This window comes from Pezoporus occidentalis, unplaced genomic scaffold, assembly GCF_034315485.1.
Source record: "Pezoporus occidentalis ecotype Australia unplaced genomic scaffold, CSIRO_AGI_Poc_V1 ctg264, whole genome shotgun sequence".
NCBI classification, from domain to species: Eukaryota; Metazoa; Chordata; class Aves; order Psittaciformes; family Psittacidae; genus Pezoporus; species Pezoporus occidentalis.
The window spans coordinates 281764-298241 of NW_026914545.1; the positions used below are offsets into that span (position 1 = coordinate 281764).

General features: G+C 38.9%; 1 protein-coding gene across 6 annotated transcripts in view; it reads left to right on the forward strand.

The window, feature by feature from the left end:
• Positions 1-9804, forward strand: part of SUSD1 (sushi domain containing 1) — a 48434-nt gene extending 38630 nt beyond the window's left edge. For 5 of the 6 annotated variants that reach the window (XM_062624276.1, XM_062624279.1, XM_062624273.1 and 2 more), the window contains one exon: positions 4775-9804. In XM_062624276.1, coding sequence (XP_062480260.1) covers positions 4775-4894 — 120 coding nt within the window. In that variant the 3' untranslated portion in view covers positions 4895-9804. Of the gene's footprint in view, positions 1-2059; positions 2157-4774 lie in introns of all 6 variants that reach the window. The other variant, XM_062624280.1, reaches the window with a different exon arrangement.
• The last annotated feature ends 6674 nt before the right edge of the window (positions 9805-16478 follow it).

Consider the following 16478-nt stretch of genomic DNA (forward strand, 5'->3'; position numbering starts at 1 on the left):
TGAATCATGTGGTGCATGGAGGGCTTGAGGTTCATCTCCTCCCCTGTTCACAAAACCCATGTCTGACTATTGCTATTACTGTTCTGGTGACGGTCGTGTTTTTATTTCTAGGTTGCCTTTTGGTGTTTATTCTTATTGCTTAATTCATTTACCACCACACTTAGAATATAATCTAGGCAGTTTGGTTGTGGAGACTTGGCTGTAATAAAGGATTCCCTAGGTTTCGGGGCTCTATTGCTAGAACAGTATAGGCAAGAGGTCTGGAAAGACAGAAAACTGTCCTCTTCTGAATTTGTCATTTTTCTGCTTACAGAGCATCATCAGAGACTCCCTTATGTGTAGGTGGATTTTGGGTTTGGGATTAAAAGAATGGCCATTAGAAGATGGGAGTAGGCCAGACCAGGCCTTTGCCTTTCTATTGTAAATCTGTTTGCCTTTGTATTGAATATACTTCTAGACAGTGTCCTTGGCCTAATGTAATTCTGGAGCTGGAGAGGATGAGAGGGTTTTTTTGGTTCACCGAATCCTTTGAAGAGTATTTCTTAATTCACATTGTGTGGAAGGAAAATGTGTACATAAATCTAAACCAAATGGGCGTGTTTCAGCTGGTGTCTAGACAAAGCTACGTTGTATGATAAATCATCATCATAGACAGTGGTAGGAAGCTGTTAGAAGCACACTTCTGTCACAAATAAGTAAAATGCATTTTGAGGATTTTTCACCACATACATAATAATGTTTAGGGAAGACAGTTTTGTCATTTTTATAGACATCTGACATCTGCTCTAGAGATGCATAACTTCTGTATGGAAACCTGTGTTACAGTGATACGAGGACAAGTATAACTTTTACCAAAAGTGAACATGCCTTTAGGATGAGCATAGTCTCCTTGTAGGGTCCTTGTCTGAAATTCTTTATTTTACTGTACTTACAGTAAGTTTATAGGTGTGGTGCTACACAGATACAAGCCTTGCTTCACTGAGCAGTGCTAGAGAAGGACGGTAAACTGGTCAGGTCCTCCTTAACGCTTTGTATGACATTTTGTGCTTCATATCAGTTGTTGAGGGTGTTTTGGGTGCATGCCCAATCAGTTTTGTGCCTGTACATTCAGATGAGCCAAAAAATAATTCAAGTAACAGAAGTTACTTTCCTGATACTCAGGTGCTTAGATTCTTATTTCGACATACACAGCAATTTCACTGAAAAAAATGCTGCTCTTTTGAGAATTTGAATTTTTGATAAAATATTAAATACCTGTGCTTGCAAGATTTAACAGCATGTGGAGTTATGGAATCTTGCAGAAATAAGATCCAGCATCCTAGATGTCTGTGGGAAGCCCAGTAAGGAATAGGTAACCTTTGACTAATGCTGAAAATGGAATAGAGGTGACTGGAAGGGATTGATTGAGTTCCTGTCTTCTCAAGTTACCTTTAACAGTACTTCTGAGTAATTCTGGTTTTGACAGCAAATCACTGTTAGCCTTCTGTTCTATCCCTGCATGACTTCTGATATTATGGGCTTGGGTAAAGTTGTTGATGCCAGTTTTATTTCTATTCTGTCACTTGGAAAAAAGTATAAATAAATAAAAGAATGGGGAGGAGAAGTCTTGCCTAGATTGCACAATTTTTAAAGGAAATGCGTTGAGCCATTTCATAAAGCACTAGGATTTTCTGGCATCAGAGACCACTTTGGAATATGATTTAGACTGAAATTGACAGTGATGAGAGGGAAAAATGTTGGCATTGAGTATCTGAAATGTAAAAAAAGAAAAAGGAAAGAAAGGAAAAGACAGGAAACTGAGGAATGGAGAATCATAGAATCACAGAATAGTTATGGTAGAGTAGTTAGAAGTGTAATTACTTTTGAGAAATACAGCATTTAATCCTACTTCCTCAACTGGATGGTAACTACTAGATAGTCAGCTCCATTACTACTTGACTGAGCAGTCAGTCCAGCATCTGGGTTTTGTTAAGAGTACTGTAGCTTTGAGCAGACTCAGTTACCGGGCAGAAGCTACACTATTTGATATTTGTTTGAATTGTTTGATATTTTCTTTCAGATTTAGCACCCACTCCTACTCACTACATGACTGCTGTTGGATTAGGGTCAGTTGCTACTGTCTGCCTTATACTGTTTCTGACATTCTCAGCAGCTCGGTATGTATTGTTATTAACTCCAATTTCATAGTCCTTCTGCACAAGGCTTACGTGTTTTTCTTGCCAATCTGCTTGATTTAGACTTATTAGAAACTATTATGATATTAGAAGCTATTATCAAAAGTTCCTTCAGTGGTGCGAGCACTGCCATTGCTGAAACTGATGCCCTCTGATGTACTTTTCGTATAATAAGAGCCAATTTCTAGTCTTTCCAACTTTATTCAAAAGGCCTAAAAGGACAGGTTTTCAGTAGCAGTTGATCTTGGACACAATAAAAAGACAATAAAGGACACAATAAAAACATGTTAGAACATGAATTGATTTATTTTTGTTTTCTGATCCTTCATGCAGTAACTTTCTAACTGTCTTTCTTTCAAAGGTAAGACAAGTATGTGCCTATAAGTAACCATGAATGTCTGTATGTGTGAAATCTCTTGACTATGAAGTATGTCTTTGACTTTGACTTTAAAGTACGTCTTCTGTTTTAATATGAAGACCACTCTTGGGAGCTGGGAAGTATAGAACAATGATCAGTTGAAATTTTTATTTGGCATTCTGAAATAAGAGCTAGTCTTCTACAGGGCTGGAGAAAGTAGAATTATTTGGATTGTCTGTAGTTGTCTAAATTTCAAATCAGTTCTTACAATCTAGATTTCAAACTAAAGATTCCATGGTGTCTGTCTTTTTGTAATTAAAGAGAGGAATCTCAGGGTTGCCTTGGCAATAGGATCCAGTGGTAACTTGAGCTTGCAGTCTTAATTGTTTTGAGTTTTTTAGAAAAATATTGTCAGATTCAGTTTTGACATGTGAGGCAGAAGGACCATTAACTAACTGCCTTTGTGTCTAAACCAGCACACCTGGCAGAGGGAGGGCTTGTTGCAGGAGGAAGGGCATCCCTGGGCTGTCATGGTCTGAAAGGCTCCTCAGTTATTACAGTTTCTCTTGTGAAAATGCATCAGAAGTATAGAAATACTTGATGCTAATTGGTGTTAGATCAATTAGCATCACAGTGATTGGAAAGCTATTTAAGATAATAGACAGTACTAGAAGATTCACGTGTGAGTCTAAACTAGTTGTGAGTGAGTGTAGAGAAAATTAGGTACTGAATTTCCATTTTGGTCTTCTTTTAGAAGGAGTGAGAGCAAAAAAAGACCCATACTCAGGGAGCTGAGTATGTTGAGTACATTTGACAGGAGTCATGCTGTAATGTAGGGTAATGTTGGGGGATGTGACTTGATAATTCAACAAGTATCTTTTAGGCCCATGTTCCCCTGTACAGAAAAATCCTTGGATCCGTTTGCCCATTTTAGAGAATATCAGGCAGAATCCTTTGCAGAAATTAAAGCTGCCCCATCTCAGTAGGAGGCAGAGAAGGAAAATCCCAGATGTTAGTCATGGGATTCACAGTGCTTACAAGTAGATGTAATGTTGATAAATAAAAAATACTCTTAGTTTTAAATAAGCATCAGTTTCATGCATTTCTGATTAAGAACGTAATTTGAAAAAAACATGCAAAGTCAGCCTTTTGTCCTGCCAGTTGTAAAGCCATGGCCCTGTTTTAGGCAGTGTACTCCAAGAAGGATGTGGCCCGTCAGGAGAAAGAGACAGAGGAACTCAACAAGAGAGAGATGAGATCTTTCTGATCTAGCTGTGACTAAAAATGTGCTAGCAGGTTGCCTAACCTGGCAGAGAAGAGACTGCCAAAAAACACATGATAAACGAGTATACAAAAAGCCATTATAGAAAGACCAACTTCCTCCTGTCCATATTTCCTGTGATACGTGTGCCATCCATGGGCATTATACCTGTGTGCTTCTGAACAGTAGGAGGAGGGGCATGGGAACAGATTGCTGTGAATGCTGTGAGACTTTGGCTTCTGGGAGTCTGCAAGAGCAGGTTAAACATAGTCAGGAATGACACAGCTACAGCTGGTCTTGCCATGGCATCAGGTGAATGGTCTTGGATTATTTCTTGGCATCCCTGTAAGCTTTCCTGTTCTGCAGCTTCTGTCACAGAAAACTGCTGTATTCATCAGCTTGCCACATGTCTGCCACCTCAGGGGTTATATTACCACAGTGGGACAGATTGTGAATTCCTACTGTGATGATTGCTGACAGCAGTTTTAACTGTTCCTCAGTGAGTAGAAGTCTGACACTGGATTCACAAAATGCACAGCCTGACTACTGAAGTCCTTAGATATTATGAATTTTTTCATTAAAAAAAAAAAAAGCGTTAGCCTGTAGTTCTTATTATTAAGTTGCTTTGTCACATACTCACTTACTTCATTCCTCTTTTAATTCATTTTATATGTGATGCCCATAAGGACAGTGCCAAAACTTCAGCTTTCTGGAGTTTTGCACTGGACATGATTGTTGTCAATGCCAAGGGTAACGTAGGTCAGGTAGTGATCAGACCCTATGGGAATGCTTCCTACCCATCTTGCGCTAGCTGTAATATTAAGAATTGATACCAGCAACCTTAGGTCTTCAGAAAACTTCAGAAACTCTGTTGTTTATCTCATCACTATGAATGATGCAAATTCTCTGTCAGGTCAAGAGTTGAGTCTTGAATGTTTTTTAACTATTTTCTTTTAACTGGGTTTTTTTCTCATTCTCCAGCTCTTATCTCCACAACACAGTGAGCTCCCCACCTGCTGCTTTAGCCTGCGAAGCTGTGTATTTATCTGCCACAGTGGACACATCACAAATGGGGATTACATCGTCATTCCTGGAGACTGAAAATGTGTCTCTTCTCTGAAGTGTTAGCCCCTGAAGTCAGCATAGAGAAAATGCGCTCTTCTTGCTAAAGCCAGCATCTGATGAATATAGATGTATCTGCATAGCATATAGATACTACAGCACGGGCAGTTAAAATGTGTGTTACTGGAAGTGAGATATTTATTGTCTCCCCTTTTTCCAGATGATGTGGTATGTGAAAGAGAATCTACCTTCACAAACAGGCTTGTGTCAGGGACATTATCATGCATCCCGTGCCTTGGCCAAAGGCTTTCAGCTATTGCAGCTACATAATGTAATAATGCCTGATAATGAGTGTCTGTATTGTACTTTATTACATGAATAATCTCCTGATCCATTTGAGACTGTTGTGAGGATCAACTGCTACTTCACATACTTTAGGACACATAAACTGGTCCATTATGAGAAAAAGCACAGATCAACGCTTATGTCAGATAAAGTGCCTATTGTATTTCCAAGTATAAAGGTAGATGTTCATCAGTCACTTAGGAGTAATAGTACTTCAATAATAAGTACAGAGTTGTTAGCCATAAAATTGTCACATTCAAACAGTGTCAGCAGTAAATATGTTCCAGAGGCATTGCAATCATTGCTCATAGCAGTTAGCAATAATTGCAAATAATATACCAATCTATAAAAATGCAGTTTGCTGAAAAGTTGAGTAGCCTTAATGGCATGTGAAACTAATTTAAGTAAGGAGCTACCTGTGATAAATGCAATTTTGTTAATATCTGTTCTGTAATTACTTCTGAGTAGAGTCATTAAATCATTATCTGGTTAATGAGCTGGTGTGTAACATCTGGTTAGAGTCACTTAATAAAGTGCAATTAACCAATTTCCTATGGCATATTCCCAGTTAATATTTTTTCCTTCTGTAAGAAAGAATCAAATCCCTTTGATTATTTCCACTCGTGATCAGAAGTTGCTTTGAGATATATTAGCAAAATCATTCTGTTAACTGGTCAAATAAAGAAGCAAGAGTTTTGGTTTTTAGTTAGTTTTTTTCATTTTTATTTCCAAGTTATGTTTTGTGTGTTTTCTGTTTGAATGTTAATAATCATACCCATTTTTGGAATTCTGTGTGTTCCTGCTTCCTGCTGGCTTTATAATTTTAGACTGGATGTGTAATTCCCTTTTTGGTGTGTTAAAAGGGTATTTTAAAGCATAACAGCAGACTTCATAGCAGAGAGGAATTACAATCAAAGTTACATGAGAGAATTTTTAACTGCTGTGGCTATCTGGGGGTTCTTTTTCAGATCTGGGCAGATATAATTTCTGTTATCCAGCATTTCTACTGCTTACTAAATCTTCCTTCAAGTTCAGAAGTTTTCTGTAGTTAGTAACTGAGTAAGAACACCTTTGTCTATGTTAGAGGTTAAGGGTTGGTAATATTTTTCTTTGCTGATTGAGAAAGAACAGCTTAACTGTTCATACTGGGCTACTGTTACTTTTTTTCTGTTGTTTTTGTTTCTCCTGTAGAATTCATTCTCACACATTCTGCTCAGAATTTCCTTTCTCAGTGGAATAGGTTGCCAAGGTTTGGCATAGCGAAACAAACTGCACCACTTCATTCTGGTTTATTCTCCTGCTGGTTCTGGAATAAAGTTCATGAACAGCTGTAACTAAGTAAGGGAGAGCTGGAGAGGAAGGGAATGATTTGAAGAGATAGACATGACATCCTCTGTTAAAGAAAACTTCTTTCACCTTTTACTAAGACCAGCAGTGTTCCAGTACATTATGCAGGACCAGGAGCAGAAAGTCCATCTTGTCAGTAGGTGTAGTTGGAAAGTTAGGTCTTCATGTAACCTTCAACAAGTGATTTATTTTCTGTGTGTCTCTTCTTTACCTAGCTTGTCTTTTCATAATGTAAAGTTTTCAGAGCAGGGTTTCTTCTTAACAAATACCCCACTTCTGCTTGGGCTTACATAATGCATGTGATGACTTGTTTGGTATCTCTGCACAGTAGAGCAGTGCAGCATATGGTATCATTCAATAATACCCAGGAATAGACCGATAAGGGAGAAGCAATGAGGTAGGACTCCCTGCCATCTTAAGTTCTCCAAAACAGCTAATGTCCTGTAAGTTTCCCTCTTTCCCTTTGTAAGTTTCCTCCTCCTTTGTCACTCTTACTAGACTCACTCTGGCTGTGGGCCTGTCTTCGTCTGTCATATACTTATCTTTCTTCCATCTACATCTGTTTCAGTTTAATGTGGGAAGCGTAGAGAAATAATTTAGCCTTGTGCTCCTCAGATGATTGTTCAGATGTTAGCTCATTTGTTGTAGTCCTTCTCTTTCAGAAACATTGCTGTATTGCTCCCAAGCTTTCCAATTATACCTTTAAAATTCTTTTTAAGGGAAAGTAAAAAGATTCAAACAGTAGGAAATTAAGAAGTAGCTAGATTAGAAAAAGGTTGTTAAAGGTCCTACTTAGAAGAACTATTGTAGGACCGGACAAAAAGCACGATACGAAATTACAGTGGCTGTAGTTAAAAGTACAGTTGTAGAAACAGGCTAGTACCGTGAAATTGTACAGCTAATGAAGGCCAGTTTTCTGACATTTCATCCATTGTGATAGGGTGTCACTGCAAATACAAACTTTTAGATTTCTGATTTACAAAAATACTTCTTAGGAAAATATAATCCTAATAGGTGCCACTTTGAATGAAGCTTTGGAATTAGGAGTGTGTCTTTAGGGGTACTTTTGTTGCTCAGACTTATAATCCTTATACGCTTTATGGAACGATCTAGTGGCTCTGTATTTTACACATAGCATCCTGCCAAACTAAGTGCAACATTGACATAATCACACCCTCACAGTCTGAGAAATTATAGTCATTTCTCATGATCCTTCACTGCTGTACCTTGAGTTAACACTGAAATTCTCCTTTTTCTTCCAATGTTTTTTGCTCTGCCTCCTCAGGTACATCACACCCAAGCCTAGTAAGGTAAAGCCAACTGAAGCTGGTCTGCCTCACCTTCTGATCTGTACCCATTCATGGTGCTATATTGAGAAACTGGTTTAGCTACACACCAGTGTCTGCATTATCTCTGAAGTTTTTTTGTCTATAGAGGAAACAGGAAATTGTTAGCCCTGGATAAACAATTCTGTTTAAGCTTAAGTGAAACCTATTTTTATGTTTTATTTTGTAATAGTGAGAGAACATGCAGATTACTGTAAAAATCCAGCATGTAATTGTAATGGTGTAATTGTAATGGTGTGTCAAATGAAAAACCTTTTATTGTAAAATACACTTTCTACTACATGTCACTAATGGGTCCTTTAAATCTTCTGGTGAGATTTCTTTGTTCTGGGCACGATAGAGACAGACAGAAGCTATCCAGGCTTTTTTGTTTGTTTTGGTATTTATAGTCACAATTAGTTGTATGTACAGGGCCAGATCTGAGGGCCAGTATGCTCCTTGTTTCTACACACGGTCTCAGATTTAACTGTTCTTAGTCACTGTTCCTTTTTCCCAGGTCTTGTACTATTTTGCAGAGCTATTTCATATTCTGCAGCATTCAGTCAGAGAACAGCATGAGTGGGCAGATCCATGATCTCTAGTTCAGATGGAAGTATTTCTGTTCCTAGTAATAGCATTGCTAGGAAGTTATGAAAGTGTCTGAAAAATCTAGGGCTGGTGCCTCAGGATGACTTTCTGAGAGGACTGTGAAATTAGTTGATGATCTCAGTACTGAGCTCTAATGGAAAGGGACAAGTGTCAGCGTTGCAAAAGCACACCTCCACAGCTGTAGTTCCTGGCAGCAGGAGAAATGGCTTTATGAACAGCAGAGACACTCATTCCTTTCAGCTATGTCAGAGATGAGATGACAGTATCTGTGGTATGGCTATTATGGAATTATTTCCATTTTGAGGCTAAACAAAAATGGCACCTTTACAGTCACAATAAAAAGGGGGACCTGCTCTGAAGTTATCGCTTTCCCTCCTTCCCCAAATGTTTGTGTGTATTTTTTCCAGAAATACTGCTTTTGTTCCTGTAGTCTTGCTGAATAAGGTAGTGTGAACTTTTGTGTTTTTCCACCTAGAGGCAGCACAATTGATGTACTTCAGTTGCAGTTTATATTTTATGTTCCTTAGTATCCTTGTTGGATCACCACGTTGTGAAAAACTATAAAATTATATATGAATAATGTATGCGTGTGTGTGTCTATGTAGTTTGTTCTGTTTCTTCTGTTTCACTTAAGAAGCAACTGAAAATACAGTCAGAATTTGACAGCAAGGGTGGGGAAGTTCAGTTTCTGACCCCAAGAGTATAAAAGGATTAATAAAGTGAGAGCAACAGAGAAAGTATTACAGAAGTAAAGCCAGTTCTTAATAGCAGGTAATTTCCAGGCCTGCGTTTTCCTGAGCAGCTTTTAGCCTGTAATGTTTTAGCTTGACTTTGAAGACAATTCATATAAAAGTCTCTCCTGCAGACATCCTGGGAGAAGCGAAAAGAGAGCAGAGTGGGTTGCGGTAGTCTGATGAAGATGTTTCAGGCTAATGGGCACAAATGAGCTATGCCAATACGCTAGATAAAGACTAACGTAACAAGAACATAGCGGTGGTCTAAGTCAGTTCTCAGCTTTTTCTTTTAGCTGTATAAGATAACCTACACAATTTTGCTTTTGGCTAATGGAGATGTGTCATTTTGCATTCCTGTGAATTCTGACCTGTTCTAGGTATGTTATTTCCATGTGTACAATTGGCCAGTCCTTTCCTAGAACCTGGAATAGGGTTATTCAGGCACACAGAAGCAGAGCTAAGTGAATGTGGAATGCCAAATGAGTAGTAATTGTAAATAGAAATGTCTCAGCAGTGCTTCAACAGCAGTTCATTTTTGCAATATTCCAGTCTTTTACTGGGAAATGAATAAAATGTGATTATTACATGATTATGCAGCATTTTTCAGAACGGTGATTTGACTGATTTGTGGCTAAATGAAATCTGGCTCCTTCCAGTTCTGTTAAATACTACCTTACCCGTTTTATTCTTCATGGCTTTTAATCTGCCAGGTCTTAATTTTTATTACAATAAACAGGGTCAAAATTGAGCATACATCCAGATATTCTGAGGAATTCCGCTTTCTGCTGCAGATTTTCATTAAATTCCCTTGAAATTGTAGAATTACTCAGGTTCTCACCCCATGCCACTTCTTTCTAAATGTAGCACAATGGTGTATGCTTGCATTGGTTCAGAATTTTCTCTTATATTTTAACTCAAGCCAGAAAGATGAGAACAGAGAGAAATAACATTCTGCATTTTCACAAAGAGATTGAAAGGAGTAGCTGTAAGAAGGATTCCTTGTATGGCCACAGCAATATCCAAAGATTCTGCAGCAGTACTATTACACTGTCTACACAGGTCAGTGTGAGGCAAGGCAAGGGAATTTCTAGGTGCACATTGCCTTTGTGGCAATTTCCTTTTCTTGTTCGAAGATGAAATTTCATCCTTTTTTTTTTTTTTTTTTTTTGGTTAAGTCTCACCAGATTTTTGTATTGTTCAGTCCAACAGCATTTGAGATCATGGATCATGTAGTTAGGATGCTGCTGATCCGTTCTGCTTTCTGGTGGGATTCCTGGGAGTTTGCCTTTTCATCCCACATCCCTATAATTACCACAGCAGGACTGATTCATGTTTTTCAAACAGACCAGAATGTTTGAACAGATTGTCATGTATTCGCGTTGGGCATTTTGCAGTGAAAAGCCATGCCGTCCTTGACAAGGTATAACAAGTGTTTCTTTATCCCATAATATGGTTATAATAATAATTCAAGTGCCCATTCTAGCTTTGACCAGATTCATCCTCCAAAACAAAAGGCAAAGTTCATGCATTGAAAAGGATTGCATTTTGAGTGACAAAGTAAGTCTTAAAAGACAATGACTTTGTAATCACAGAAGTGATGAACTCAGAATACTTTGTAGAGTATCAGCAAGCAAGAATACTACTGTAGTATGACCCAATTTATTACCATTTAGATTTCACTTTGTTTTGCCTTTATCCATAAACATGTCCCAGCAGACGATAGTAAATCAGTATGATAGTAAAATACTTTTGGCTCTGGGTGTTTTATCTGGTACCTGGCATTTCCTTTCCCAGATATTTTCCTTGTAAGTCTGCCTTGGGTATTGAGTAATTGCTTCCTGTGTTTAGTCATACCCTGAAATGCTCTTTCTGGATGGATAAAGTCTCTGAAATCAGGATATGGTTCTCCATCAGAGTAATGGCCTGGTGAAAATTGTTGGAAGTGCTCTGGTACAGTGTGTGGAAGCTGCAATACCTAAAAGAGACCATATTTCACAGCTGGCTCTCTGTGTCAGGTGCCCTTTTTTTTTAAATTTCCATTTCCTTTTGAAAATCTTAGCTCTGCAGTCTCTAAGAACCTGGAGTGCTTGGCCTGAATTACACTCCTATACCCCTTTCCATTGTTAAGGTATGCTTTACTGCGATTGACTACATGACAAGATTCAGAATCGTGGAGTCGTAGAATCTCTCAAGTTGGAAGAGACTCATAAGGATCGAGTCCAACTCCCTGCTCCTTACAGGATTGCCTGAAACTAGACCGTATGATTAAAAGTGTCATCAAGATGCTCCTTAAACTCTGACAGGCTTTGTGCCAAGACCACTTCCCTGGGGAGCCTGTTCCAGTGACCGACCACCCTCTCAGTGAAGAACCTTTCCTAATGTCCCATCTGAACTTCCTTCCTCTGATGCAGATTCATTCTATTTGCTTGTGTCTATCGGTGGTCACCAGAGAGAGGTCAGCACCTCTCCCTCCACTGACGCCTACTGCCCCCATTTGTGTGCTTGGGTCACTGTCCAAGTTTGTGTTGGCTGAATTCTGCATTGCTTATGGTAATTGTTTCACAGTTTCACCATTTTCTAAAGAAAAGAGCTTGTTACAAATTCCCTCCGTTTTCCCATAATAATGTCTTTTCCTGCAGGCACATCCAAGAGGAATAGGAATCACAAAGTCATCAAGTTTGGTGAAAGCAGGTAGTTGAGAAAAACTAGAGTCCAGCCTGTACTTTTGTCAGATACCAGAGAGTCCATTATACAACTAAAGGATGTTACAAATGCTCTGTCCATGCTTTAGGAAACATGCAATACAGAAGAATCCATTGCACAGTCAATTTTCTTTCTCTTGCATGTAAGCAGGAGCGAAAGTCTTTTACTGCTTAGTATGTGATTAGTCTCCTGTGCCTGCTAGGAGCTAGCTCATTTAACAGCAATGCTCAAGTTCTGTTAGAAATTCAGGTCAATTGAAAGGTACAAATCCAAGGAAAACCAGGCTTGGCTGAGCCCAGTGTTCGCAGGTCTGCTTGTTATCTAAACTCTTTCAGCATGCCTGCAGGCTGTTTTCTGCACAGAAGTTTAAACAATTACGGAGTAGTGTTTTTTTTCAATACTCATTTGCCGTCTGTTAATTCTTAAAACCTGTTATGAGCATCAGAAAGCCAATGAAGCTGAAAGTGGCTGTCACAGAGAACCACAGAAGTGTTTTTCGCTAGAAAAGAACAGTGACATTCTCCAAACTCATCTCTCTGAATTGAAGAGAAAAAAAATATCAATGCAACTGAAAGCTTTCCTTAAGTATGTCTTATGTGAGAGCTGCTGGTCCGGAATGATGACCTGTAAGCAGAAGAGATTACAGGCAGACTCAGGCTTCATCGAAGTACGTGGTTACCCAACACTCTGGTATTCTGCAAAAGATGAACACTGCACAAACATCCGGGAAGCATGCAGTGCATAGAATGTTTACAAGCTAAATCTTAGTGTTCATATGAATAGAGAAAGCAGATGGGTTTATGCAGATGTGCTGTAATGAAGTGATCAGTGTAGAAGATTTTAAATGCGAAGTAAGAAAATTACTAGATTCATTCAATTAACTTTGAGTTTCAGACTTTTACAGTGAGCTTTGAAAGACGGCCTTTAACCATTCTCTTCACGCCACATTCATCCTCTTACACATTTATATTCTTTGCAGAAGTGTGCCGAGTCTGCAGGTACCTACCTATGTCTCTAACGCTCCGTATTAGAGGCTGCTGATTACGTGTCCTAATGTGTTAGCTGCAATTCAGCGTTGGTTTTACAGCTTGTAGTTTTATATGCTAATTCCTCTGTTTCCTGGCTCTAGCAAAACTTTGCTGCTTTTTAATGAGAAATGAGTAATCTAGGAGTTTTCACTTCAGCTTTAGCCTTTCTCACAGCTGTAGAGATCTGCCCACCAGCTGCTGGGAAATCACAGGCTACAGATACAAGTCCTGAAACTGCAGAAGCAGCAGGTTTCTTTCCAGCCATCCTGAGTGCAAATGACTATAATCAGTCCTTGTTTTTCCAAGTAAACAAGCAGCTTGCAAAATTGATATAAATCTCTCTTCCTGCCTTTGACATCCTTAAACAAACATACTGTTCTTTGACTTTCACTTTGTTACCTTTTTATCGTGTACTCATTTTCTCCTACAAGTTACATTTATTTCCCTTTGTCTTTTTCCCAATGGAATCAACATCCTGTGGGAGCGTATGACACTTTTTTCCCTTTTTGTGGGAGGGGGGAGTGATGACTCTTTTCTGTTGGGGGAAAACAAAAATCATCAGTTACCCCCTAGGAAATACATTGTATTTAAAAGGTCTTTGAGTTAGAGATGAGGATTTCAAATGTGCTTTCTGTACGCGTGCTCTTTTGCACTGCTTCTTTTATATTTCAAATCAAGGCAGAAAATGGGCATGGATACACTTTGAATTTGGAACTTTATGTACAGTAGCAGAACCAGAGAGGGAAAAAAGTGCCTGTTAATGTAATTTCAGTCCTTATCTTCCAGTCTGATACTAACAAAACTTTGCTGATTCTTCATGATAAATGATTGTTCTAAGAAAAATTCCTAGGGAGGGTTGATAATTACAATGCACAGTGAAGAGTCAGACTCTCCAAAACTGCTTCAGATCATCATCCCCAAAGAATTGCCTCTTTTGCTGATGGAATTTTGCAAAGGAATTGCTTCCTCTACTGCCAGTCAGTTATTGGATCTGCCTTTATCATGATTCACTGCAGACTCTTAGGATGCTTACCATCACATTTAAGAATGCATTTTTTGGAATCACAGGATCTGCTGCTTACCTAGCCTGCACATTTCATCATGGCACTCTTAACAGATTGTCTCAAGACTCATGGCTGTTTATCTGTCTAGTGTGTTTGGCAGAAAGAGTTATCAGATACTTGCTTTTGAGCTCATCTTCACCAGTAGATTTTTAACCAAGTCATCAGCAAATGAAGTGTGGAGCAAATGACAGAACACTCTGTTCGCTCCAACTGAGGCTGCCAAAGGCTGCCTTACAGACAGCAACTTTCATATGTGTCAGTAGAGAAGCATTACCACACTTAGAATTTAGAGACCCAACTAAATAAAGAGGAAGTGGCCTGACACCATTAGAGGAGTTCTTTTGTGTAATTCTTGAGCTTTTTGAGAAAAACAGTCTTGTTGTTAAGACTGAACATTTCTGTCCAAATAGGTCACTTCCTGACAGAAGATTGAAGATGTGCTGGTTTTTTGAAGCTGCAGTTTTGCTATGACTGGCTCAGGGAGAGTCTTTGTCTCCTAACATTGGTAGATTTCTTTTGAGTAGCCTGTGTGCTTCCTTTCTCACTTTCCTTTAAAAAAAAAAAAAAAAGAAAACTTGATTAAGAAGGAAAACAATAAGGTAGACAAGATCTTAAGATGCTGCTGAAGTAAATTAGGGTTTGCTCCAAGGCAGTGCTGGTAAGTTTTACTTGGAAGGTAAGTCTGGGGCATGTACCTTTAGCAAGAGGAGAGCCTCAGTGGTTTTGATGTGGGACTTGGATATCTGTTTGTGGTCAGGGTTTGTGCATTTGGTTATGCTACTCTGCATGACTGGGGCACTGGCACCCCTTTGAATCATTTATGGATTCATCCATTTGAAAAATATTGATAAAAACCATATATTTTGAGAGGCTTTTAAAACAAATACCAAGGTTTGTTCAAACATAGATGGTGTGGACAAACTGTGTTTTTAGGCGTTGCTGAGTTCACTTCTGTATTTGTTTTTAAACTGCTGCTGCTTCTTTGTACTCGGGAAAAATGTTGTCACTACTCAATGCTCTTTCTTCCCTTTGTACAAAAAACCTGTAACGTCTCCTCTGCTGGTTAGCTGGGATTAGTTATCCTACACTGCATCTCAGTGGGATGAAGAACCTTGTCTCTGGTTCTGAATATAGATAGTTATCTTACTCCCACACTTGTCAATCTATTCCTGCCTTCATTATCTGTTCTTTATACATCTTTTTTCTGAAGAACTCAAAACACTTTTCCATAAGAAAGCATGAGGATCAGAGACGTTAGGGGTTGTACTGGCTGCTACAGGGTGAATTAGTAAAAACACAAAAATGGAACAGTTGTAGTTTGACTGTCAGTTTTGTACCAAGAGCATTGATTTAGACAAAGCTATCCCATTTTCTTTTGATTCCTGCCTTTCATAACTTAAGAGGTGATTCTGCCAAATGTGCTTATCTGTGACCAAGACCTGGTTTTTGGTGGCACGATATAGATTGGGTTTATATTATATTGGTGAATGAGGTTACATAAAGTGCTTTCTAATTACAGGGGTATTTCACAGGGATTTTTAGCCACCTGTGTGCTCCTGATTAAAGCAATACATTTTGAGAGTAGGTGGAAAATAGCAATATTCTGTGCTCTAAGAATGAATGCACTATTTTTGATCTGTTTGGTGAAAATTATTTGTGTGAATGTTACACTGAAGGGTATTATACCTATGACAAAATATTAAAGTGCTGTGTACCTGATATTTGTTCTGGACAAGAGGAGGAGGTCATAGGCATCTGCTAGATCTGTTAGTGTACTCACATAAAGAAACGACAAGTAGAACAACCTGTCTGTATTCTGTAAACATGGTGTTGACAGCGGGCAGTGTTACCTGTGCAGTTCCGCCTAGCCATGACGTGCTCTTTGCAGTTTCTGTTGCATTAAGTTGGATACCAGATAAACCCCTAGTACCCTGGTTTCCACAACTCCAAAGGGTAGTGGGAGGCTGAACAGGGCAGTACTTGCTGTGGGACTTTACTGAAGTTATCTGCTCTCTCTGATACTCTGTCTGCTAGTATGTGGTACAAGGTGACAGATGCAGAGACTAAAATATCAGAAGTACCTCCTAGTGGAGCCTTAAGCTTTTGAGCATATGTTTGGGGTCTGAATACTGTGGCTACTGCATGACAAATGTCTGAAACTTCTTTGGGCCCAAGGCGGAGTAAGGACAATAAATGCAACCAAATCTAATGAAACTTAAATTTTTCCTTTCTCCTGCTTTATGAGGAATGCCTCATTGACAACTGCAAAACAGTGCTAAGCTGCAGCTGACAGTCATCCTTTTGGTCCACAGCAACATCACTGATGGAAAATACATTTTCTAGGGGAAAGGACAGTTACCACTGAAGGAAACTTTGGAGAGAGGCCAGGGTAAAGAAAACTATCACAAGAATGTGAGTAAGGAGGGGAATGACTTGCACAGGAGGCAAAGGAAAAGAAAGCAGGCAGA